General features: G+C 41.6%; 1 protein-coding gene across 1 annotated transcript in view; it reads right to left on the bottom strand.

Annotated features, from left to right (window-relative positions):
* tmem266 (transmembrane protein 266) overlaps positions 1-25,412 on the bottom strand; it is a 28,373-nt gene extending 2,961 nt beyond the window's left edge. Inside the window, exons 1-9 of the mRNA XM_080868847.1 lie at positions 24,753-25,412; positions 23,223-23,322; positions 17,378-17,566; positions 3,989-4,143; positions 2,852-2,925; positions 1,901-1,957; positions 1,528-1,666; positions 847-962; positions 275-467 (exon numbers count right to left, since the gene is read on the bottom strand). Coding sequence (XP_080724973.1) covers positions 275-467; positions 847-962; positions 1,528-1,666; positions 1,901-1,957; positions 2,852-2,925; positions 3,989-4,143; positions 17,378-17,566; positions 23,223-23,236 — 937 coding nt within the window. The 5' untranslated portion in view covers positions 23,237-23,322; positions 24,753-25,412. The remainder of the gene's footprint in view (positions 1-274; positions 468-846; positions 963-1,527; positions 1,667-1,900; positions 1,958-2,851; positions 2,926-3,988; positions 4,144-17,377; positions 17,567-23,222; positions 23,323-24,752) is intronic.
* Between the last annotated feature and the right edge of the window lie 1,724 nt (positions 25,413-27,136).

The following is a 27,136-nucleotide window of genomic DNA, read 5'->3' as shown; positions in this document are numbered from 1 at the left end:
ACACTGTGTCGTGTATGTTGGCCACGATTAATGGCCCAACACTCCACCATGAAGAGCGGAGCAATGTTCAAGGTTTTTGAGTCAGAAGGGATTTCTTTCAAAATTTCTAACCAGCCCAAAGGTTGGCCAGGTTCTTTTAGTCTACCAATGCCCCCTTCTCCATGTGTAAGCATGGACGTGATTTACCACGGAAAGCGCAGCCTGGACTCCTTCCCATGCACACAGATCGTTGATAACTTGTAATACAAAGAGCTTGGGTATTCTGGACAGTTACCTGCAGCACCCCCAGGCTCTCTAACTTTGTTTGGCCTGTGATGCTCAGAGGCCCCAGGGGCCAGACCGTCCACCTCCTGGAAACTGCTGCTCTGTTTACCCCACATATGGTGGATCTGCATGGCTGCTTCACGCTCGGCAACAAGATCCAGGTCCTGCTGAGCCAGGTGGGCCCTGAGCTGCCTGATTTCAAACTAACAAAAGAAAAAGAGATGAGAGAAAAGGACAGAAGAATTTTAAAATAAGACACACAAGTGTTTTGAACACAAACAGTCTTTGTCTTCATTTCTGGATTGAAGTGGAGAACACAGTGATGTTCACTGTTTTATTTTGGTAATGTGACTTAAAACAATGACAGAACCGCAACCCCATATATTGCTCTGAGGTATTGCATAGTGCTGATTATGTGATATCCAGACTGCAGCAAAAAGATTATGCATATCGATTGTCTTATCATCTTTGTCCTTTTGAGTGCAGATTTATTATTTTAGTGCACATCACTTTGCTGCCCTCTGCTGGTCAGACACAGCTATAAAGTTGCACGAGGGATAGAGAAGAGATAAGGACACATACGGCCTGTTCTTGGCAGATCTGGGTGAGTCGATCAAGCTGTTCCTCCCTCACAGCCTTGGCCTTCTCATACTGTTGGATCTCCAGCTCCATTTCCACCTTTACTTGCAGGACGTAGGCTGGAAGAAAAGGACATATTACACTCAGTAAGATATTTTTATCTTGTAAATAAAAGCCATCATATTTTCAAAGTTGGTGACAGATGACATGGACTACTACATGCAAAGCTTGTGTAAAAAGATCTGTATGTTTTAAGAGAAGATTTGAAAATATTTTTGGAGTGCTTTAGATTTCACAGCATCATTTGAGTGGTTGGTGTAGGTGCTGACAGCTGACTTGAAACAGAAGTGTTTTTTAAAAAAAAAAAAAGTATCTCTTAGAAAAACTATAAGAAAGGACATGAACATGAAAAAAGGATTTATTTATTCTCTCTAAATGAAAATACTGAAAAAATGATCAAATTATTTGCCTATAGTGGCTTTTCTGTAAGTACTGAATCCATTATCGCATATTATGTCCTTCTACTATCATTACTGGTAAAAATAATAATAAAAAAATGATAAAAGTCTCAAGTGAGCCAACAACCTGCAGATTAAAGAGGCTGATACCACTGGGTGCACTATGCATTATCTAACTGACAGTAAAGGACAGGATGTAGGGGACACCAGCCCCTCCCAGCCTTACCGTCAATGATCCTCTTAACCCTCCAGATCCGCAGCGTAACGATGAGACCGATAGCATCCCAGGGGCTGCTGGGGCCATTGGCCACTGTGGAGGCCACCATGGGGGCCAGAGAGAGTACGATGACAGCTCCATCAAACACCTGAGAAAGTACACACACACACACACACACACACACACACACACACACACACACACACACACACACACACACACACACACACACACACACACACACACACACACACACACACCAGGTTACTGCTATACTGCTCTGAGCTTATGTAGTTGCCAGTCTGAGCTATGACATTGAAGGAATGACACTGCAGTGAAAGAGGGCCCCAAGTCAGGACTAATGGGACTCACGGGAGCCTACCTCTACTTTGTTCTCGATGTAATCCCATATCCCCAACACCACGATCCTGAACACGGTCTGAGACAGTAGGAATGGGGGTGGGGGGCAGAGATAGGGACAGTGAGCAAGTTACAAAGGAGCAAGATGGACGAATACAATCACAGCTAAATTGAGAGAGAGAGAGAGACAGAGAGAGATAGAGTGCAGTCTGTGGTCATTGTCAATAATAAACGGGACATTTCATCCCCTCTTTTATTCTTTCAGTGCGAATTCATCAGTTGTATTCACACGCAGCAAGAGCAAAAATTAGAGGCACCGCACTATCTCCTTCTGCTGACACAGCAGCGACTGCGGAGAGCAAACAAACCTCCATCTTCTGCCATTCTGAACAAACTCCACAAACCAGTCAAACTGCTGAATCCACTGCTTCAGAGTAACACTGAGGGGTTCCCTCTGTTGACTCCAGCGAAACAAAAGTTACCACTCAGATGGTCAAGTTTAAGAAACTAAGACAAATGCGGCTGGCTCTGAGGAAAACGGTGATCAATACAATACAATGAACTTACCTGGGGCCTCGAAATTATTTAAAACTGGCAGCACAGAAAAGCCCGAAGGGTTCAGTTTAAAAACAAATGCCGCAGATCAATCGAACAACCTAAGAAGGAACCGGGCGTGCCAGCTTTAACAGCAGTGGTTATACGTGCACATTCAGGGTACGTGTGCACGATTTTAAATCTTTTATATATGAGCGCGATAAATGGAGGTGTGCTCTTGTTCACCTGCACTAATCACAATCTAATCATGCCGTGACAGAGGGCATCGGGCATTTCATGGCGTTATTAGTATTGTAATGAGAATCTGCCAGTGTAACTCACTTGCCCACACATACTGCACAACGTAGCATTAATCAAGAGGCAGCTGCATCAGCTGTAAGTGAGACTGTTGTTTTGCGTCGAGTGGAGGAAGACTCACCTCAGTGAAGAACACAGAAAGAATGGCCAGGCTGATCCAGTGGATGATGCTGGCAAACTGGAATGCATTATTAACTAAAGGGAATAAAAAAAGAGAGGAAAAAACTGATCAGGAGATAGCTGTGGTTAAAGGTTGATGCTGGATTTTGTTAGGAATATAACAAACAACCTGCAGTGTACATGCTGCATAACACTGACAGGTTGCAGTAAATCTGTGGAAAACGCAACTGAAGAATGAGGCATCATGACAAGTATGAAACCAGTGCATACTGTGCATGCACGCGCCTTCTTTCTATTCATCAGGCTAATTGTGGACAAGCTCAAACAGCACTACGCTGTCAGCTGAAGCGCTTCTCGTCACGCCCCACGTCTTCCCCATCTGTCTCTGTTTGCTGTGCTCAGTGATCTGTCTATCAGTCAATTCATCTTCCTCCAGTCCTCCCCACAATCACCCGGCAGCCGACTCCGCGTTGCTCGATTCCTTTGTCCGCTATCTCCCTTCATGCATTTGTCTCACTTTCCTTTTGTCTGGTCAGTGAGTCGGTCCCGGGGGAACAGTAAAGACCTGAATGCATTTGGATATTGCTGGTGTAAGACCATGTGTGTTAGCCCTCTGACATCAAAAAGGCCAACGCTCCCGACTCTCTGCTCATGACAGATGAGGATGTCTCCACCGAGCCAGATAATGTAGATAAAAGGTGATACTGGGGTGAGATGGGTCGGACTGGAATTTCAAGCACCTGCCATTCAGTGTTAACTGTGGAATACTAATGGAAGGTTTTTTCCCCCCCAGACCGTGATTGATCAGAGCCTTGGGTCCCAGAACAGATCATAAATGACACTCTCTCATTACACAGTAGATTTACGAGATGAGGTTAGCAGCGATTTAGTTTCTTTGCAAAAACAAAAACTTGCCTGAAATGTATTCTAGTCAAAGTTCTTTACTTATAAAATAATATATTATACGATTTAAAAAATACTAATAAATATATATTATCATTGTAGTTTTGACAAGGATTGCTTAAATTCACATTTACGTCACAATGATTTTCATTGATGATTCATTTTATGCAAATGAGGGTGTATCCAGTTTAAAAAAAAAAATCCCAGCCACATTTTCCCCTCATTTTTCACTCACACTGTAACAGCTTGGTGTCTATGAGCAGCTCCAGCAGCAGCAGCACCACCACCAGAATGACACAGGCCACTAGGAAGCAGTTGAAGCCTGCCGACAGCAGACAGACCTGCCACAGCGCTGCCCTTCGTCCACAGCATGGCTTCAGCCAGTTTGACCTGAGTGGAGGGGGAGCAAGGCGGTGTGAGACACAAAAAGGCAGAGAAGACACGCCGTGAGTCTCGCTGAACAGAACTCAGATCTGACGGGAACACTCAAGGTCGAATCAATAAAACACACGGAACATCAAAATTGAGCAAATTTGTAGTGTATTCAACCTTCTCAGTTCAGCATTCTCCTAAAATGTTTTTCAGCAGAGGGCACTATTCCTCATGTACGCCATAAAAAATGCAAGAAATGAATGAACGAATTTACAGTCTTAGATTTAAGAATTTTAAAAAGTGAATGTGAATTATAAATACACAGTTCGCTAGGACTGAAATGATATATTAGTATGAAGAAATCGTAAGTATGAATTAAAGGGTGTCCTTTCCCTCAGTTCCTCTTAAAACTTCTCTTTCTGGCTTTTTCTGCAACCTTTCCTTCAGTTTTTAAGGTCTGTTTTTTTCTGCCATCATTAAGCAGTGTAGTTAAATCAATACCAGTCACTAATTGTAGACAGTAAAGATATATTTAGTGCTAAAACATCAGAGCACCAAGAAAGGAGGTGAAAGGTCACTCAAGTTTAAATTGAAATTCTTGTCTCTGCTTTTCACTGCTTGAGAAGGCAAAACTTTCTTTCAGGAAACTGTCTAGCTTGTTGACTTTTTTTGTTAAGAGCCTGGCTGAAAGTTAACTTCTTGGTTCCCTCGTGTTTGAGCTCTGTATGACTGACTGGTTCAATAATGTAGCTCTCCTGGTACAACAGTGGGGCTGCACTTGCACCATTTGGAGGATGCATATACACACACATGACACATATACACGCATGACGCAGATGTTTTCTTAACTAAATGACAATTTCTTCAACTTTGTTTTGTTCTCAGCACAAGAATTGTTTCTCCTCTCATACCTGCCTGCGCGTTTGAGAGTGAAGTAGAGGCAAAGCTTGTATTAGTTGGACTGCCCGATCCCGGCTTTGATGCACTTTACATGCTATTATTCCCACTGGTGCCTTATACAGCCATCTCCACGGTGATATATGAACACTCCATTAGTCTGGAGTGTCCCTAGTGTGCTTCTTCTTTGCACAGGTACATTGTGGCTGAAGATAAGTGTCACACTTGCCTTAAATCCACCCTTGAGCTCCATTTCAAGTTTTTCCAATCAGAAACTGACCTGTTGAGATGCGTAGGGAGTTATGGGCGGTAAATATTGATACATTTGCAGGAGCCACACAGGGCTTTTCCAATGCGTGTACAGTCATGCATCCAACCAGGCACGCTAACCAGAGGTACTCTAAACAGGAAAGTGTGTATGCGCACACACGGGGTTGCCATCTTTTTTCACAAGCATCACTGAGAAAGGCAGTGCTGTCCTTTGAAAATAACCACTATCTGTTGTTACCTGTCCCCCATAGGAGTAAAGCTACGGGCAATGTCTGTCAGAGGAGAAGAGAGGATGCAATTTATTCTACTCTTTCCTTTGCTTGAGCTCAGAATGAAGGAGGCAGACACTGAGAGAGAGAAAGCGGGGTGCAGCCGGTTCAAAGGCATTGGGATTCATCCAAAAGAGAATCAGAGAGAGAGCCAGAAAGGAAGGAGGGGCAGTTGGAACAGGAAGAATGAAAACGAGAACAGAGAAAGATACAAATTTAGTTCAAGGATTTTTCTCATTTTTAGGTCCTTTTTGTAATTTTGGCCATCAGTCCTATAGATAGATTTTTTTGCAGACAAGAACAGCAGCATTGTTCATATCTATTTTTACCTTCAGAATCAATTATATACATAAATTAGCTGTAATGGTGACTTATTTGCAGCCTGTATGACTGACTGCTGTTGTTTCTTAGACCTTTTGTTTTTTCATTTCCCTGATGCTTCCGTTTCAGAAATGGCTTTCGTAGTAGTACACGGTTGTCTTTGAAAGTGGGAAGAAAGAGGCGATCCTGAGCAGTGCTGCAGTTTTGCAGTTACAGCTCTGGTGTAGCACAGCTTCATATCCTTTCTATCCTTCACCAAGGTCAGCAGAGGGGCTGGAGCTTGGCCACACTGTGCCACTGCTCTCCCAGTGGCTCTCGGCCCTCTGCAACAACCCTCTGTACCAGCCAATACTAACAGATTAGTAGCTCAACACCTGAGGTGACAAAGAGGTAGTTCAGCATAACGGTATCATTAGCAAATACCTCGGAGACTTTCCCCAGCACCAATCCGTTCCCAGGGAACAATGTCAAACCCCATCTGCCAGTGGAGAAGAGCCAAGAAAAAAAAAGAGAAAGATTTACCTAATGATGTGCCTCGCACACAGTCACAGGACATTTGTGCACCATTAGTTAGATAGAGTGAGATAGAATGAGCAACACACACGCCAAGAGAGACACCTCACTTATCTTCATGTTTGAAAAGCATGATTTAACTCATACTGTGTGGAATCATAATTCATTCAGACCTTTCCCACAAGCCAGGCAGAAAAGGTATTAATTTAATAAACCTGTAAAGAAAAACCCTGTCTGGAAGCAGAGTAAATGGCAGTGATGGATTAGCCCAAGCTCAGAAACTTAATTTTAGGGAAATCGCTTTAAACCTTGAACACTGAGAACCTGAAGTATTTATGAGGAAGTGAGGCTTCAGTGATGGAGCAAGCCAAGGAAGAAAATCACCTCACTCTCTTGCGGGGTCAAGTCAGGTTCAGACCAAATGAGTAATACCTCAAGGATTTCTCATGCACGCATATAATAAGAAAAAGAATTGGCCACATCCTCTTTTTTTAGTTGTGTGCGTATTTGTCACACTTAAAAGTTTCTGCTCGTTAAGCGAGTTTTAATGCTTCATAACCCAAGTAAATAGAAAATACAGTTTTTAAATGGTAATTTTATATATTAGGGGGAAAAATGCCCCCTAAACCTAATAACTGGTTGTGCCACCCTTAGCAGCAAGAACTGCAATCAAGCATTTGTTATAACTGGCAATAAGTCTTTCAGATCACTGTGGAAGAATTTTGTCCAACTCTTTCTTGCAGAATTGTTTGAATTTAGCCACTTTGGAGCGTTTTTGAGTGTTTTGGGGGCCAATATAGGATGATGGCAAAGCATCTCAATCAGATTTAAGTCTCCAAAAGCTTTATTTTGTTTCATTTCTTTTTTTCCCTTCAGCCCCTGGTGGCCGGACATTCTCTTTCAGGGTTTTATGGTAGAGAGCAGAATTTATGGTTTCAAGTTGTCCAGGTCCTGAAACAGCAAAGCAGCCCCAGACCATCACACTATCACCACCATGCTGGACTGCTGGTATGATGTTCCGTTTATGAAATACTATATTAGTTTTAATCGAGATGTAACAAGTCTCAAACCTGATAAAGTTCAATTTTATCATCAAGATGTTGTTTTTTTTTTGGGCAAATGTGAGACGAGTCTCTGTTTTCTTTTTGCTCAGCAGTGGTTTTCTCCTTGGCGCTCTCCCATCAATGCCATTTTTGCCCAGTCTCTTTCTTATTATTGAATCATCAACTGACCTTAACAGAGGCGAGGCTTGCAGTTCTTCAGATGTTGTCCTGGGTTTTTTTGTGACCCAAATGAGTCATTATTGAGTTGAGAATTATTAAGTAACTTTGGTAGGCTGGCCACCCCTGGGAAGGTTCACTATCAACCACTGTTCCAGGTTTCCTTGCTGGAGTCCCAAAGCCCTAAAAATGGCTTTGTAACCCTTTCCTCCTCCCCCCCACTCCCACCCTTATTACTAATGGTAGTTAATGATTTAACAAGGGAGAGCATTTACTCTTTTTTTCTTTTTTTAAACAAAGGAGCAGTTAAGTTTTTAAATCATCATTTAAAAACTATTTTGTCTTTACTTGGGTTTTCTTTGTCTAAAATTAAAATCAGTTTGATGATCTGAAACATGCAAGTATGACAAATCTAAAAAAAAGAAGTGCCTTGTATGTGCACAGGGAAACATCATGTGTATACTTTAAGGGACACTGTGTACAGAGGAAATTAAAGAAATAAAGATGCGGGGTAGCATGAACTGTGGACAGGTTTATAAAGACATCAATGTACCAGTGGCTGCAGCGGCAAAAGATCGAAGGGAGTCCGGCAGCAGCGGCGAAAAAGGGGATTAGATCATAAGATCGATCAATGCTGTACATGATGCTGGCTGCAGAATGGCCACTATAGTAGCAACAAAGTAGACAAAGACGTTAAGCAGAATGACTGGCACTGATGAAAGTGTCTGGTTGCTCTGCTGGGGCCCATTCACACAGATGGGACAGCGTTTTGGCTCCATCCCCAGCTAAGTAACTCTCACTGAGATGAGGATGCTAGGAGCATGTCTTTTATTATACTGTCTCCAGTAATTGAGACAAGATAAAATACAGTGTAAACTCATCAGGTACAAGTTAGATGGTAATTAAATAAGGGAAGTGGTGCTTTATTTGTGTGTATAAGTTTGTAGGGTAGGAGAGAAGGGGGGAGGCTGCAAATGGGAAAATTTATCCAGAAGGAATGAGTGACTATGAGCTCCTCAAAGGTATTGATTAATTGATTACAGCACACACACGCACACACTCATAAAGGGAAGCAATAAACAACTGCAAACATTAAGCACTAATATACAGTTGCTCTTGATGCTGTCTTGTAAATTACCTTCTGAAACTCTTGACTGGCTATTCAGTGAAAATAAAATAAGGACACCAGGGTGCAGAGCGGTGACATTTGCCATAAATTCACCATTAATTATGATTTAGGTCTAAAATACATAAAGTGTCCATTCAATACCAGGCCAAGACCCAGATCACTGCCTAGTGGCCATTCAGAATGAATGAATGTGACCACTGGTTTCAGGTTACGAGCACAGAACATGAGTTTAACCAAACAGATGCAGTATTTGCTCCTTAGATTAATTTTATAAAGCTTCTGGGATGTGTGTCTATGAATTAAATGACTTACAAATCATCAAAATCATCTATATTTCATTGAAAATAGTACACACAGATATTAAATGTTGAATCTGAGACAAAATTATTTTGCCTTCAAGGCTATAAAACATTTAACAGTAGAAAGTCTCATGGCTAATTAGGTTAATTGGTAACAGGTCAGTCACATACCTTCATTGACCTTTCTTTAACCCACTAGGGCCACCATGGTAACAAAGAGACAGACAAATAACTCTTTGTTTTCTTTTTTTTTACATCCACACCTCAATTAGTTACAAAAAGAGCAGATAAACTGACAGAGAAAGATGTCACCCTCTCTGCTTTCTCAATAAATAAACACTGGGGAAGGTTAATCTCTGAAGTGTAGTGGTTTACAAATTATCCTAACAAAAGGTGGATCCCCTAATTTGGTCTTGTGAGGAAACCAGAGTACCCAAGGAGAACCTGTGTAGACATGGGGAGAACACACAAACTCCAGATGGTGGATTCAAACCTAGGGCCTTCTTCTTGTGAGACAAAAGTGCTAACCACTGCCCCACCGTGACGTCCAATAATGAGTTTCAACTGTTAAAATGATTTGTAAATTATCAGCCCTGCATCAGACTGTAAACCTGTCCTAGTCGTGCCCTGCCTCTCGCTCAACGATAGCTTGGATAGTTACCAGCCCACCCATGAGCCTGAATTGAATAAGATGGATGGAGGGATGGATTTGTTGATAACTGGATTCTGCATCCTAACATCTTTGTGCTTACACATGTGCATTGCACATACAGCTGTATGGATACTTTCATCTAAGTGGTTATGTTGATATCCTATGTTCTAGTTTAAGTTGCAGACATCGTGTGGATCTATCTGACAGCAAGACATTTTTGAAGTGCTGCTTGACTCAGATTGTCTGTCTCCTCTCAATTTCTCTCGCCCTGATCAAATAACTATATAGCCCTGTGGTTCCTCCTCTATAAACTTGAACCAATTCGCACCAATCTGCTGAACTCAGCAGGATCGGACAGGGGAAAATGGACCACAACCGTGTGCGCCTGCAGGCTACTCCACAGCAGCACTGAGAAGACTTAATCTCATTCAGGCTCTTCAAGCACTCTGCTTTACACCTATCTCTTAGCTTACTTTTTTACACTTAAAGAGGCATTTCATAATAGATACGATACAGAACACTGATTTTTTTTTTTCATACTTGAGAACTTCAGTTTCCTGAGAAAGCACTGCCCAGATTTATTGAATATGAAATCAAATGCCTACTTACAACCTGTAAAATGCCCGATGAGTCATCAAGTCATGTCTTATTAGAACCAAAAGAAGGAAAGAAACCCTGAAAGAAGAAACCAGCTAAGCAGCAAATCACCTTAAGTGCTGCTAGTAATATCTTACAAGGTAAAAACCAAGGTAAAAAGATTTATTCAAGATTTTTAAAAAATATGGGTTTATTATTGAATCATATACTACTAATAGACCAATACAGATAATTATTTTAAGAATGTAAAAATTATCATATGTATACATCATATAATAAATTCTTTGTACTTCATATTTTATAACAAATACCTAGTAGCAAGTTTGACTTTTTATTACTTGTGGCATAGATTCAACTTCAGCCACTGCACAGAGACCTGCCATCTTCAGAAGTTTTCTGATGACTCTGCGGTGGTTGGATGCATCAGCAGGGATGATGAGACAGAGTACCGGGCTGTGGTCGACTCCTTTGTCACGTGGTGTGAGCAGAATCATCTGCAGCTCAACGTGGCAAAGACCAAGGAACTGATCGTGGACTTCAGGAAGACCAGGAAACACTTGACCCCTGTTTCAATCCAGGGGGTCAGTGTTGACATTGTGGAGGACTATAAATACCTTGGAGTACACATTGACAATAAACTGGACTGGGCTAAAAACACCACAGCACTTTACAGGAAGGGCCAGAGTCGTCTCTATTTTTTGAGGCGACTGAGGTCCTTCAACATCTGCCAGAAAATGCTGAGGATTTTCTATGAGTCTGTGGTGGCCAGTGCGATCCTCTATGCTGTTGCATGCTGGGGGAGCAGGCTGAGGGTCGCAGATGCCAACAGACTTAATAAACTGATCCGTAAGGCCAGCAATGTTGTGGGGATGGAGCTGGACTCCCTCAAGGTGGTGTCGGAGAGGCGGATGCTGTCCAAGATAAAGACAATGTTGGATAACACCTCCCACCCACTCCATGACATGTTGGTCAGTCACAGGAGCTCGTTCAGTGAGAGACTGAGATTACCGAAAAGCACCACTGAACGACACAGGAAATCATTCCTGCCTGTGGCCATCTCCCTGTACAACGCATCCACTTAACACACTGTTTGCTGCTACAACTACACATGTTTCTTTTCCAAATATTTATTTATAAGTGACTTATGTATGTATGTATGTATATATATGTATATATTGTACTATTCTTAGTTAGCGTATTGTCTGTCTTGTCTTAATGTTGGTTTAAAATGGAGCACTGTAACAAAAAATAATTTCCCCCAGGGATCAATAAAGTATTCTGATTCTGATTCTGATTCTGATTCTGATTCAACCAGATGCTGGAAACATCCCGTGATGATTTTGCTCTATGTTGGCATGATAGCATCACACAGACACTGCAGATATGTTGGTATGAGATATCTCTCATTTCACAATGTCACAAAGGTACTCTATTGGATTGAGATCTGGTGACTGTGGAGGCCGTCCGAACACGGTAATCGCATCATGTTCAAGAAACCAGATTGAGATGATTTGAGCTTTAGGACATGAATCATTGTCCTCCTGGAAGAAGTCATCAGACGATGGGTACACTGCAGTCAGCAACAACACTCGGGTAGGCTGTGGGATTTAAATGATGCTCAGCTGATATTAAGGAGCCCAAGGTGTGCCAAGAAAGTATCCCTCAAAACATTACACCACCATCACAAGGTTAAACAGCTAATACAAGGCAGGATTCTGCATTCAGAGATCCTCTTCTGCATACCTTGGTTGTAACGACTAGTTACTATTGGCTTCCTATTAACCCAGAGCAGTCTGGTCATTTCGCTCTGACTTCTGTCATCAACATGGCACTTTCATCCAGAGAACTGTGGCTCACTGGATATTTTTTCTTTATCATTCTCTGTAAACTCTGTGGTTTTGTGATAACATCCTAGTAGCTCAGCAGTGAAATACTCAGCCCCCATTCGGCCCCAACAACTATGCCATCATCGAAGTTTTTATCTTTTGTCCTCATTGAGCAGGTCATCCCAAGCATGTCTACATGCCTACATGTATTGAGTTGCTGACATATTATTGACTAATTAGATTTTTGCAACAACAAGCAATTTAATGAGTGTACCTAAAAAGTGGCAAATGGTTATGCATGATGTACTGTAACTAATACATCATGACTGAGTGGTTCGAAACCCTCTGACTTGAGCATGACACTACTTCTGCATCACCTCAAGCATTTTTTTTCCTGCATTATGTTGTGTAAAAATCATTTTATGACTGATGAACTGATACTGTCCGAAAAATATTATTGGTCTGCTTCTTTTTGCATGTGTCAATAAGTACAGTTAAGGACCTAGCATGTGTGTCTGGTGTGCCACCTGCATCCTTCTAACCTTCTTTGGGAAAATCCATGCAGCTTCTCAGTATAACCAGATATTTCCACTGGTTTCGGAAAGCAATCAGCTATCATCACTTCACTCCATGGTACAGCCTAGCAGAAGGGGCTCGGCAATAGTCCCAGCCAGAGAAATGGGCCACAGATACCAAGCAAATGGAGATGGATGGGGCTCCATGTGCAGAGCAGCAGACAAGCTGTCCCTGATAAATGGTTTTTCACCAGGACACTTGATCTCTCTCGCTCTCAGCCTAAAAAGCAATCTCACACTTTGCATGTCTGTGAATATTAACAAACCCTCAAACCCTGCACTCAAATGTCATCTATTGTGTCGCACATGGTGCCAGGCAAGAGAGCCAATTTGATAGAGAGGACTGTTACTGTGTGTGTTTGAAATAGAGTCAGAGGGAAGAGAAAAAAAAAGAGAAATCCTGTTCTCTTTTCAGACATCCATCAACAAAGAACAGGTACAGTATGGCTCTGGTGCCAAAGCCCCATGACATATTGCTGCTGCCAAGCTTCACACTAGACTCTGGCAGTGTACTTCATAGCTATATTCTACAGTCTGGATTTTTTTAAATTATTACATCTTATTTCAACCTTGAGCACTTCAACCCTGGGCTTTTTTTTAATAATGTGCAGTTTGACATGCTGCTATATTAATGCATTTTCATGGGGAGAAAGAGGGTGGAGAGCTTTAATTCAGGCAGTAAATAAAGATTTTGTTAGCAAGTGCAATTAGTCCAGGTGCCTGGGCACAATTTTTCCTTATCTAATGTCTAACATTTCCATGCAACATGGCACGGGGCTAATTCCACACAACACACAGAGAAATGGCACTCATCAAACAGAATCATCTAGCATGATCTGCAGCTGGCAGCTTGGAGAATTAAAGTGCGGAGGAAAGTCGTGTGCTCCATTTCTCCTCTCCGCCTCTCTTCTCCGCTCAAAATGGCAGGTTAACCCATATGAACCATCTGTCATTGCTGCAGTGCTTCACACCTCCTAGTCTGGCCCCTGGAAATCAGTGGCATATGTTACTACTGCTGTGGACAGCAGGCTGATCTGGGGATGATAAGACAGGACAAGCTTAGGATGTACAGCTCAGGGTTTAAAGGCTGAGGCCAGGCAGACACTCTTTAAGGGAAAGAAGCATAAAACTCTTTGTAGATACACATCTAAAAGTGCGTTTGGACTGACAGAATTGTGCAGATACATTCTTTTCTTTTTGTAAAAAAGCATATCAGTAATCTGGGGCATATATATTGTCCTTTTATAAATCTCAGTGTGCATGTCCACAAGCCTGATTTTTGGTCCAACCTTTACGCATGAACAGATGCAGGCACTCCCTTATTGTTACTTCCACAAAGAATTTCTGTTTGCAAAATAGCTTTTGAATAACAGCCATAACAGCTAAAGAAAACAGCAAAGAAGTCCCAAATGGGACTCTAAAACACTTGTTAGCAAAGCAGAAAAGAGAAAAACAACTGGAAATATGTATTTAGTGATCTCAATAACAAACAGAAGAAAAAAATCTGAAGAAAAAACTAAAGAGGACCCCAGCAGACACAAACATGGGCAGCAGTCGAATAGCAAACAAGAGACAAAGAGTCGCGTCAGTTCACACAAGGAAAGAAAGCCAATATGCAGCCTCACAGCTATTTACACCACCAATTTCCAATGATAATAACACACCCAATAAAACTGAGCATGAACTAAATGATCTGTAATAAACTTTGTGAATGGTAAATTGTACATATTAGTATAAATAGGTGTGTTTAGAAACAACAGGTATTTATTATAACAATACATGCAAGCTCTGAGCTTGATTTTCAACCCCACCTCAGTGTACTTGCTTGATTCTAAAGAACATGTGTTGTGAGGTCCACACAGTCTACATTCTTCCTTTATGTGTGGGAAACAGTGTACAATTGGCTTTTGTGTGTATACACTGTTGTTGCATCAGACTCCACCTAGTATTAAAGGTCATTAAGCTCAAGGAGTAAAGCAAAACTAAATATGCCACCTTGCTACTGTACCATTGCTTAAACCAGTCATAATTTTTTCTTGGCCGACAGAGTTCTGAGAGTTTTTTTTTTAGAGGGATAGTGATGGTTTCACAACTTCAAAACAGATTTTTTGTGTTGAAGAAATAGAGTAACCTGTGACTGAACAGATGCCCACTTCACCGCGCTGCTATTTTTTTTCTGTACAGCTTCCAGGTTTGCAAATAATTCAAGTACTACAATATTTTAACAGTCAGTAGGTATGTGCTTTGGATGCACACAAACAACTGGCTGGTCTGGTCATTTTCATTAGCCCTGTTACACATTAAATGCCACAAGGTTGATTAGGTTGCTACAACTGGGTAGTTAGTGTGTTTATATTAAAAACAACAACAACAACAACAAAAAAACTATTATTATTTAATATAAAAAGATAAGGGGCCATATTTAAGTCACCAAAGGTGGATGGGTAGTTGCACTGCCCTGAATATGGACATTACAGCAAGTTTTGGGGAAAAGTGAGCAGCCAAAAATCTATTAATAATTCCTCCCTGCTCACCACTGCACCGAATCTGCAAGTACTGTGTGTGCCCCTGGTAGTCCACAAGAACATCCACCTCCTACGTAGTCGCCCACATCTCCTGATAAAGAGCCATGAGAAGCTGTTATTGAGGACTAAATGTGCATCTCTGGTATGCTGTTTTTCTGCTCACTTTTCACAGGAATAAAAAAAGAAAGAAACCAAAAAAAAAAGAAAAAAACAACAACCAAAGTTAGTGAGTGAAAGTAAGTGATGATAGCTAGAAAAAAGAAAAGGATTTCTAATCACCAACACAGAAGCAAAAAATAACTGCAAACCAAAACACGACCAAAGCAGGTTTACTGTCCCGTAAACTATCACTTACAGAGAGCTAAATTTAGCCAATTACATGCCTAGTAGAAGAGTTTTCACAAGAGCACATTCCAATAAACAAGAGAAAATGTATTTACAGGCCAACGCAATTATAGATAATAATAGCTTGATCAAGTCATCACTCCTGATTGAAGGCTGGCATTGACTGATTTAAAGTCCTGTGGCCACCGCTGTGTCATTCCTTGGATGCTACACACTTGATTCATAAAGGTAGCTATAACCTGTGACGCTGGAGCTGTCACCGAGAGCGACAATGACAAATGCACTCGTGAAAGTAATGACAGGTATGTGGCTGGAATTCCAGTGACCTGAAAATCAGGAATTCCAATCTACAAAAGGTCATCGAACACAGCGTGACGCTCTCATGGGTGAGAGATTGCTTAATAGTTTCATCAGTGTGCTGAGTGCTTCCAAATCTCGCCAAAAACAAAGAGGGGGTTTCTTCAATCAGCTTTAAATACCCACTTACTTTTCATCACAAATCATATTTACACTGGTGATTTCATAAATCCTCAGTCACATCTTGACACCGCATGAGTTTTTCATAGCACAATGCTAAATCTCTGGGGCACCAGGGCTTCATATGGTGTCCTTTGAGACTGCCTGCTGTGATGATCATTTTGCTGGGCTGCCAGATCCTGCCCTTTTGCCGTGGCTTTGCTATGCACTTGTTTTCTGTTCATTTTGTGAGCAAGTGAGCGAGAAAAATATGAGGTACGATAACAGAGCGGGTGTTCGGGACAGGACCCATCTGTTCTCGCCCTTCATCCCGCAGAGCCATCATCCTGGACAAGGCCATATCAGGCAAAGTCCAGCGGGATATTTTCATCTGACACACCAGGGCTTGGATGGCACCCCCCCCCCCCCCCCCCCCCCCCAAAAAAAAATAAAAATAAAAATGGATGCTCCAATTAACCTTATGCTCTTCGTCTTCTTTTTCTGCATGGATGCCAGCATTGCAGCATGCCAAAAGGGTTGTGAGTCACGCGTCCTGAGTGGAAAGCCATGGACACTCGCTACAGGGGTGCTCAAGGAGGGGTGTGTCCTATCCTGAGAACACTGGGCCAAACGGCGATATGGTGATAAGCAAACAACACAAACGCAGGACAAGCAGGCTTCATGGAGAGAACCAGGGCTCTGACAGCTCAGGACAGCTATGGTGCTCTTTTTTTTTTCCTGCCAGAAATCAACATTGTGAACAGAAGCCTGTCTGGTGAGAGAAATCGCTGTGTCATTGAGCTGAAATGAACAGATCAGTGGAGACATTGTCCATTTAAAACAGTGACACTAATAAATTCAGTGCCAAATATCCCCCACTCTCGGACTCCAATATAAAATGCGGAATGATTCAATATGCCAGGTGTAATTACAATGTGCAATAACGAGCAATGGAGAGAGTGATGGCAGAGCTTCTCCCCCGCCAGGGTAGATTATAGATTGCAGTAATTGCAATTCTGCCTTAATTATGAATGTGGCACTAACACGCAAAAAGCAGACACAATGACTCAGTCACCATATCTCTAGTATCTTCCTAATTTTGGAGGCAAATATCCAGAACATCAATCAATACATAATTACATTTTGGGACTTTTTAGTACACAAATTAATTATAGAAAATTTCCATGTGCAATCGTGCCACTGGTTTGTTTCCAATTGTCTCAAAATGCACAAAGTTTGAGACACAAATCACAAGCTGACCTCATTGTGCTGCTTTTATTTGTTACAAGTGCTTATTAGTTATATAATCACTCCAAGGGGTACCACAAGCTGCCAAGCAAACAAATGATGGGACTCACCCCTCTCTGCTATCCTCTTCATCTGGGTTAGATATGAGCTGGGATCCAGCGAGGGATATGTCCAGTGCCGCCAAAGGCAAATCTCTGTAGGTGAAGCTGACCAGCTGGACGGGGGCCACACACTGGTTGTCGTCCTCTACCTGCTGGGAGATGACCTCCAGCTCTGAGGCTCCGGTCTGGGGAGGAGCCCTGTCACATGCAATACACACCATAAACAGAGCAGCAGTGAAGTCAGAGAACTGAAGTGGTTGCTGATAGAGTCATCCATGAGTAATTTTGCAAGTTCTAGCTGATTATACGATAGCGACAACTGGTATCTACATGTTGTCTGTGTGCAGCAGCGAGAGTTATAAAGCACAAGTGACAGTGCTTCATGCAGCCTTTAGAGCAAGGTTGCATGAAAATGTGCCGCTTATTTAAATTACCCAATATTCTCACCAGGAAAACGTCTCAGTCAGTGCAACCACGACATCCTGAAATTCTTTGTGTTCTTGCCTCACAACACCTAACTGCACACATGGAAATAGTATGTTCACTAAAACAAAACACACACCAGCTTTAATGAGAAAAGACTCTTGCTTTCTACAGCAAAGTAGAATAAATGTGGATTGGCCCCATACCTTACAGGAAGCCACCGTTTTGCATTAATCTGTGTAAACCCATGACTTAAATTTGCCTGAACTGAGCACAGTTACAATTTTAACTAGAAGAGTTGCATTTCCTGCGAAAATGCAGTGTGAATCTGCTGAAAACAGCTGAAGAAGCAGGAATTTCTGCTGAAAAGAGGTAAAGAAACTGAAAATTGTGATGAAAAGAGGTGAAAAGCCAAAAATGCTGCTGAAAGGGGGTGAAGAAGCTGAAATATGTACTGAAAAGACGTGAAAAAGTTAAACTGTCTGCTGAAAAGAAATACTGCCATGAGTAGGGTTTGAACGCAGCCTCCTGGTCCCAAGGTAACTACTCATCTCACTGGTTCTCAGGTAACTGAAAGGAGGTGAAAAAGCTGAAAATTCTGCTGAAAAGAGATGAAGAAACAAAAACTTGTGCTGAACACTGGTGAAGAAACTGAAAATACTGCTGAAAAGAGGTAAAGAAACTGAAATTCGTGGTGAAAACAGGTGAAAAAGCTGAACTTTCTGCTAAAAAGAGGTGAAAAAACTGAAAATTCCACTGAAAACAGGCCAAGAAGCTGAATATTCTGGTGAAAAGAGGTGAAGAAGCAAACCTTTCTACTGAAAAGGGGTAAAGAAGTATAGAAGAATCTGGAATTTTTGCTGAAAAGGGGTGAAAAAACTGAAAATTCTGCTGAAAAGGGGTGAAGAAGCTGAAATTTGTGTTGAAAGGAGTTAAAAAAGTTAACTGAAAAAAATGTTGCCATAAGCGGGATTTGAATCTGGGCCTCCTGCTCTGAAAAAGGCTGCTCATTTCACTGAGCTAAAACACAGCTCACCCCAGCAAGCAAAGTCAGTGACCACACTGATAATGTGGTCCATTCATTTCAATGGGACAAAAAAATTCATAAAAAGCTTAATATTTTAAAAAGTATAATAGTTAAAAGTACAAAAATATATAGCAGGAATGAGCTGAAGTAGCAGAATATTGTGAAATTTGAATGGTGAAAATCGTGTGGACGCCTACAGCATCCACACAATAAAGAGAAACAGGAACAGCATTCACACAATAACTACTAGTTCACAGCATGCTTGTGCTCTATATTTTAGTGACACCTGTCACACAGGGCCTGGTAGCTTTGACTGACAGATGTGATAGGTTAGGTGTGCTGATATGGGATGTCGGTGCCCTTTGGGGCATTTTAATGGAAGTTTATGACATAACAAGACACAGACATGACTCGAACTTGACAAACAAAGAAAACTTGGACATGAAACATGACAGATAAACACACGTAGACTTAACATGACCAGCCGATGCGGGAAACTTAACACAGGGATGAGACAAAAAGGAAGCTTGATAAATCATGAACTAAAACTGTAACCTAGGCATGACAGAATGTAACTAGATAAACTGAAATGAACTTGACTCAAATGAATAACAAAACATCAAGAAACTCAGAACACTGGGTCACACGACCCAGTACCATGACAACTTAGCAATAATTCGAATTAATAATGTCTGTGCAGTGCATCCACACAGTCTGTGAATACATCTAATAAGTAGGGTCAGGTGGCTGGTCATCTACTAAATGGTAAACGATCTGGTTCTTACTTGAGCACCTCATTTAGCCATTCATACAAGCCCCTTTTCTACACTTTCTATCTGCTCACACTCGGGGTTAGTATCTTGCCCATGGATATTTGGCATGCATCAAACCACCAACCTTCCGATTAGTAGAGTATCTGCTCTACATGAGTCACAACCACCCTTTTACTAATGAGAACGTTGGTGAATGCGTGTGTGTGAACATTAACTAGAAAGAACTTAAGCATAGAAAAAAGTTTTTGTATGAAGTGCAGTCTATTTACCATTTACCAGGCTTACAGGTCTTATACGATAACTTAGTAATTCAGCTGCTCTTCAAAAAAGTAACACAGTGGAGACCAAAACACTGATGTTGAGGCTTCAAAATGCACAGTCTAGAAACCCCTAGGCGACATCATGTTGGCTACATCCATCTTTTATATACACTTTGAACAAAACTGTATTTGTCAAATTTTATAAATGGCATTGCAGAGCAAACCATCTTTCCCCCCTTTGGTTTTTTGTGTGCTCCGTGACGCTAGCTATATTTGGCAGGACCAGACAAGGTGTCACTTGATCTAGGAATGAGATCTTAAAACTTAAATGTGCAGGGAGGGCTGTGATATCACAAGCTCAACCAATAGCAGACAAGGAGAAGGCACCATGGAAGAGAAGAGTCACATTCCTTGGCTGCAGTCCCAGTGCAGCCAGCGAGGAGACATCAATAACCGGAGTACTTAACAGTGGGGGAAGTCATTGATTACAAGGCAGAGGGATCAAAAGCCACTGGGCTGGTGAATTCTACAACCTCTGCGCTGGAGGTGAAGCAGAAAGGGTGGAACCAGTTAGTAGAAGATCACTGAGCAGACCCACCTTCATGGTAAATGTTAACGTAGGGAGACCTTTAAAGAAAATAGGTCCTTCTCTTTCCTGATTTATTTCTTGACTAACAGCTGTGTATTGGACTTCCTTGAAAGCTCATGTTGTTCTTCTCACAAGAATTCACTTGAAATATATTCTTAGATTTGCACATAAGGACTACAAACAAACAAACAAACAAAAACAAAACACTCTACCCTGATTTTCGTAGATAAAATGACTGACTGTTATGCGAGTCCAGCTTGAAATTGGTGCTCAGCTTCAGGGTCAAACGCCCATATATAACTTTGTCCTCTACAAAACATGCCTGCGTTGTTATCTGTCGAGTTGGCACTTCTGACCAGCTGCAACAAGGACGCTAATGACTGATGACAGCCACAAACTGTTTAGTGCATCAAAATCACATTTTCAGACAATCACAAAGCAGGCCAGGAGTGATTATGTGCAGGGTGCAGTGGAGTGGCTGGTTGCCATTGTAGGGAGTGAGTGGAATCTTCACATATGAACACCCTGCTGCCCCCCTCAGTGATGCAGGCAAGGACAGCCGGCAGCATGCCAAAGGCGAGTCTCTTTTCGGAAGCATGCAATATTAGTACACGCCACGAGGAAGCAACAAGGTTAAGAGAGAGCATGCATGACTGCAGGGAAAATCTTGCACCTATACAGAGTAAAACTGAGAGCTTAACACTAACCCAAAATATGCAATTTTCTTCTTCACAAGCTAATGTTTAGAAATGCCACACAGATGCATACACATGGCATTGGTTAATACAGCCAGGTCTTTAAGGTTGTCATGTAAGGAAACTGTAATTTAATATGTATTTTAATTAATCTAAACACCAATGAAGTAAAAACTACCTTATATAGAAGAAGAAGAGGAGGAGGAAGTAGATAGTTATGTGTGCTTGATTTGGCAGAGTTTTACACTTCCTGACCCAACCTCAAAGGGGATTTCTGTTATTTGTTGGAACTGAACCAGCAACCTAATAGTAACCTTAACCGTGAGTGCAAAACTAAACTAAACTAAACTAAACTAAACTAAACTAAACTAAACTAAACTAAACTAAACTAAATTCAGTTTGAAAGAAAGACTGAAACTGAATTTAGCTTATTTAAGTGACGTCAAATCTCTGTACTTCATTGAGTTATGGATGAACATGATTTACTTCATCTTGTTTACTTCGTCTTGTTTATGTATGAGAATTTTGTAGCTATATTAATAATTACTAATATTGACTTTAAACTGCCAACAACATATGATAACAAGGTAATAAAAAAGAAGATGGCATGCATTATTGGATTCTGTCAGAAAGGTTAAGACTGCTGCCTGTCACTTAATATTTTAAATAACCTGTTCAGAGCAATAAATCTCCAGCTTCTGTCACTGCATTGAAAAGTGCTGCCTCAGCACGAACTGTTGGTTTGCAGAGGGCACTGGTATCATTGTCATTCGGAGCGCTCGCTGCCACAGTATCTCTGGCCGACCATCTATAACCCAGCTGCTTTGTCTTACCCAGTGAGTTAGAATGCGGACAAACTGGCTGCTCCTTGGTGCACAGCACTTCGCTGTCATGATTTCATCACAAGCCTCTGCCACAATGGTGCATTTATAGGGATCAGATATTTTTGGCAACCCCTGTGATGCTGAGTTTCAGTGGGACCTTGTTTTGACTTTGATGCCTGAAACATTCACGTGTAGTATCCAGAGATCCCTGCTAAAAAACAAATACAGACCAGCACCAATATCACCTAGTCTAACAGCGTGGCTCATAGAGGTGTTTTATTTTAAAAAAAAGGTCTATCGCATAAAAGAACAAGGTCATTAATTTACCTCACTGACTATACAGACAGTGAGGAAGACGCAATTACTTCTTGGTTTTGGTGCCACATATATGCTATATAGTTAGACACTTTAAGCTATTTAATGAATCTTAAAGGGGAATCTAATCTATCTGTCCAATCTACGACACTCAGAAAAAAGACTTAATCATATAAAAATATAAACGTCATATTTCTAGAAAAAAATAATACACCACATGTGGGAGGGAGGTGGGAGATTTAATACAGATTCAAGCGGTGAAAATAATTCAGAAGATCTGAACGAGTTTCCCCATCTGCCACATCTGCCACTTCTCAGACAGTCAGCTGCACTTAGCATTAAATCATGTGTCTGTACTACTAAGCAGTCAACGATTCTCTATATGATCTGGTTACAGATGTCATGCGCCTCTGTCCTCTACTTCTGTGCTGTTCTGTAACCCAGGTAGTAGCCCCTGTTTGTATGTATTAGAAGCAGCACCCCGTGGCTTGCAGAAGATGCAGCTGACTAAACCCATTTTGCATTCAACTCCCACTCCACGCTACTCCCCTCAGCTCCATTCCCATGCTCACTCTCTTTACCCTTCCCTTAGCCACGGCTGTGGCTGTCGTCAGAATGCTCGGCCTGTCTTGCGGACCACACACAGAGTAATTATTAATAAGAGAAGATGACAAGTGAACATCCCTCCTGAATGTTAAGAGATGGCAGTCCATTCTCTCGCTCCCGGAAATACTTGGACGAGGACAAGCGCTACTTTCTCCCTGATCCCCTGTTTAAAGTCACTCACGGGAGGCACACGAGCATGTGCAGGTCCCATTCTGCTAATCATATCCCACCACACTGAGACTAACTGCGCATAATACAACATATTCATAAATAGAGATTTAAGATTTCACACTCTCTCGTACACATGGTTTCAAACAAGACTCCGGAGGGTGTTATACTTACTGAGTGTTGCTCATGTCGAGGTCTTGTTGCTGCAAATAGACGTCCACGCTAAATAACCCCAAGTGTGAAATATGATTTCACCGCTGCAGAGACTGGGCTCCTGCCACACATACAGGAAACACAAGATAAAAACAGACAAAGCACATAAAGAGGTAAATAATAGGAAAGCTCCCTCTTCTGAAACTTATTGTGGCTTATGATTGGGAGCTCCAGAGCAGCAACTAATAGGTCTTGTGGGCAGATTGCCCCAAGGTTAACAATAAACAGCAATTCTCAAAATTATGAGGCGTCTACATTGTAGCCGTGCAGCACAAATGCATTCAGAGCTATCAATGAAAAATCGGTGCTTATGTTTTTCCTGAAGGTGCCTTGCTCCAACTCCAGCTTTAGCTATGCTCTGTTCAACTATTTTCCTGGGGAGCAATAAACTGTAATGGATTTTAAATCTCCTCCAATATACGCTCCGCTCTGTGAATCAGGGGCTGAGGAACATCACACCTCTTGCATAGCAAGTGCACCAGGATGCTAGCTCTTTGTGCCACAGGATAGAGAACCATTGATGTCCAAGCCTGTTTAGTGAAAGCCCATTCCGGTTACTGAAACGGACACATCATGACCTGGGAGGAAAGTCAAAAACACAGCCACCCGTTTATTTAAGATTGAATGAAATCTTGACTATTACAAGCAAAATAATGGCAATGATAGCATAGTGTTGGCCATGCCTTCATTATTTAGAAGGCATTTGATGAATTTGCGGTAGTGTTTTAGATACAAAGGCATAGCAAAAGCCTCCGGACATTCAGAGGTGAGGAGTCAGCATTCACAGCAGAGTAATGTAGTGAAGCACAGCAGATTAAATGCTACTCAGGATAAATCAGCCCAGGTCATTCAAGGGCTGAGGGTGATACTGTTTCGTTGCAGCACCCCCCTAAACGTGCAAGAAGAAAGAAAGAACTGGCCAGTGAGAGGTGACTAAAGTCAAAAAGGTTAACACTGTGCCAAAAGTGAGGAGTAACTGTGGAGGTGACTGGAAAGGCAAGTCTACTGAAAGATATGTGCCAGTCCTTTTTGGAGATAATGCACTACATACCAAAAATATTTCTGGACATCTCTCTATCAGAAAGCTCGAATTTCACAATCAGCAAATTGAGTTGACCCTTATTACTATAAGTACAGCCTTCAGTAAGTACTTCATCAGCGAGGGTCGGTGGGTGGGGGGTGGTCCACAAATGCAGCACATTTTCCTGGGCTCTTCTCAGTTCCCTGTGACTCGTTTCTGTCTGAGGCTTTCTGTATTTAGCGCAATCGAGATTCACTTGCAAACGTTTTTCACCAAGTCATTGCTACACGAACAGTTAGCTGTTAACGTGCTTTGTTTTGTTTTTTTTCCGCGCTGTTCTTAGAGGCCATAGAGCCTCATTCATGTTCATGCTCAACCCAACTGAGACACATCAACTCCTCGGTGCGCTTTAGATTAGACACCCCCTCGAAAAAGAGAAACAGGGGGTGGGGGGAATTAAACACACTAACCTCTTGTGTTGTCTTGCTCTACATTGTGTAAAGTGTGGTCGTGACTCCTTTGCCCTCGCAGTGATGATGGTTATATCTCCCTCCTCGCCGTGGATGATGATGATGATCAGTGTGAGGGAAGCTCGGATCTTGCTGTGTGTAGGTTGCGATTAGCCTTAGATTTGCGTTGGCCAAGCACCCGTATCGCCTCTCAGAAGATAGCGCACGACAAAAACACCTACTCCGGACTGTAAGCACCATCCTTCAGAAGGAGACGACGAGGCTGTCACTGAATCAGGGTGATAACGACATCTTCGCAGGGAGGCATGATGTGCTTGCAGGGCTTCCCCCAGAATCACATCAGGGACTCCATGTGCCCGATATTAATAAGAGGTTCACGAGCGGGAGCTGTCCAGGTGCTGAAAAAAAGGATTCTAGCGGTTACAGATGTGTGACAAGCAGTGCTCCGGGAGGGAAACGGATAGCCTAAGATTTACCCCAAACCCTCGCAATGATGTCATATAAAGCATGTATGCAGTCAGTGTACCCACTAAGCCATCAGAGCCCGCAAAAGTCCTCCTTTCTATGCCACCCTGGAAGCGTCGACGTAAAAAAAAAAAGAAAAAAAAGAAAAAAAAAAAGGGAAAAAGCCCACTCTCGCTTCACTTCACCTCTTGAGCTTCAGAGCTCCTCGCGATAACAACCCACCCGCGCGAAAAAAAGAAAAAACATATCACTAATACTCACAGTGAAGTGTTTCTGTGACCCTCGGTGGTGATTTTAATGCAGTTTATCAGTCTGCAGCACACCCAGCAGCAGGCTCTCTGCGACATTTCAATTGCATCCTAAAATGCATTAACAGGACTTAGATCCCCGAATAAGGCAGCATTTATAAAGGGTTCATAAGTTGTGACTAATGGCTTTTATAAACGGTATTAAACAATTTGCCAAGGCTTTAGATCCCTTTGCAGAAAATAAAAAACAGTAAGTCATCCCTTATTAGATGCTCATGAGGTTTTTCACTTTTAGTGCACTAAGCTATCAAGCCTGCACTTATAAATGTATGATGACACTGCAACTTTTTTAAGTACCGGTACAGTTAAAAAAAATTACCACCACTTTCCAATAGATTTCTAAAACTTAAATTAAAATGATACCTAAACACCAACCCATGAAACTAATAAACAATGGCACTGTCCTATCTTTATTAAACACACACACTCAAAGCGCAGGCTGAATAAAAAGTATGTGTGTACCTGTTCTCCATACACTTCTTGGAAGGGTGGGTTATCGAGCTCAGCAATCCTGCAATCCTGAAAGAGGTGAAGAAACACCCAGAACACAGCAAGATCATTACAGCTTGACAAAAATATCACAGTCTACCTAATTTTCTGTTCTGTGAAGAGGTGAGACAAACACTGGACTTTTTGGCAAGAGGAAAAAAAGGTAGACGAGGTTTGAGGAAACAAAGGCATTTGAGCACTGGAGCAGGGACACTTCAATCCAGCTGTGAAGCATGGTGGAGGGAGCACTGGGGCTGCTGTGCTAGATCAGTCCATGGATGCCTCGTAGTCACTGAAGTACAATAAAATCAAAACTATAAGAAGAAATTTTGCAGGTTAATGCAAGTCAAGATGAGCTTAGAAGTGGATCAAGCATCAATTTAAGGATGTAATACAAAGAAAAATATAACATATTACAAAGTTGAAAAAAATCATTAAAAATATATTTAGGTTATCATGAGATAAGTTAATATAATTTTAACTGCATATCTTGCTAAGTCAGCCTTTCTATTCTGAAAACCTTTTATTTCCATACAGTCTTTTCCTCCTTATCTGCAGCAGAAAGAAAAACAAATAAGAAATGTAGTTACAAGAAGACAGTTACTCCCACTGGATATTTACTCCAACTGCCAACTAGATGATCATTATGAAAGGCCTTTTTGTAATGGCCTATATGAATAGAACAAAATAATTACAGCAAGTCAAACCTGTTTCAAAGTAGGTCAATAAATGAGCATCAGCTAATGCTTTAAGACAGCTTTGAAAAATGTGAACGTCTCCTTTTGTATTTTTTCATCAAGGTCTTGATGCATGCTCAATCATCCAGGTAAGGAAATCCCAAAAGGTTTGTCAGTGCTTCTAGTTTCAGTCATTCTGCAAATGTATTGTTTATAAGATTGGGGAAACTTGCAGTCAGCTGAGACGGAAGAAGTCACTCTGATGAGTGATGAAATGTTTCTTTCACTGATGATGATGATCGGAATCAACTTTTTGGGATTTCATAAAGGTCATAAAACAAAGTATTTCTTGATAAATTTAAAGTTTTAAGAGCAGAATAAAGCAAACAAAGCAGCGTATATACAAATCAAACTTATCTATAAAGCCTCATTGAGTGATTGGCTA

Source organism: Rhamphochromis sp. 'chilingali' (assembly GCF_963969265.1).
Source record: "Rhamphochromis sp. 'chilingali' genome assembly, chromosome: 2".
NCBI lineage: Eukaryota > Metazoa > Chordata > Actinopteri > Cichliformes > Cichlidae > Rhamphochromis > Rhamphochromis sp. 'chilingali'.
This window is presented reverse-complemented; position numbering and strand designations above follow the sequence as displayed.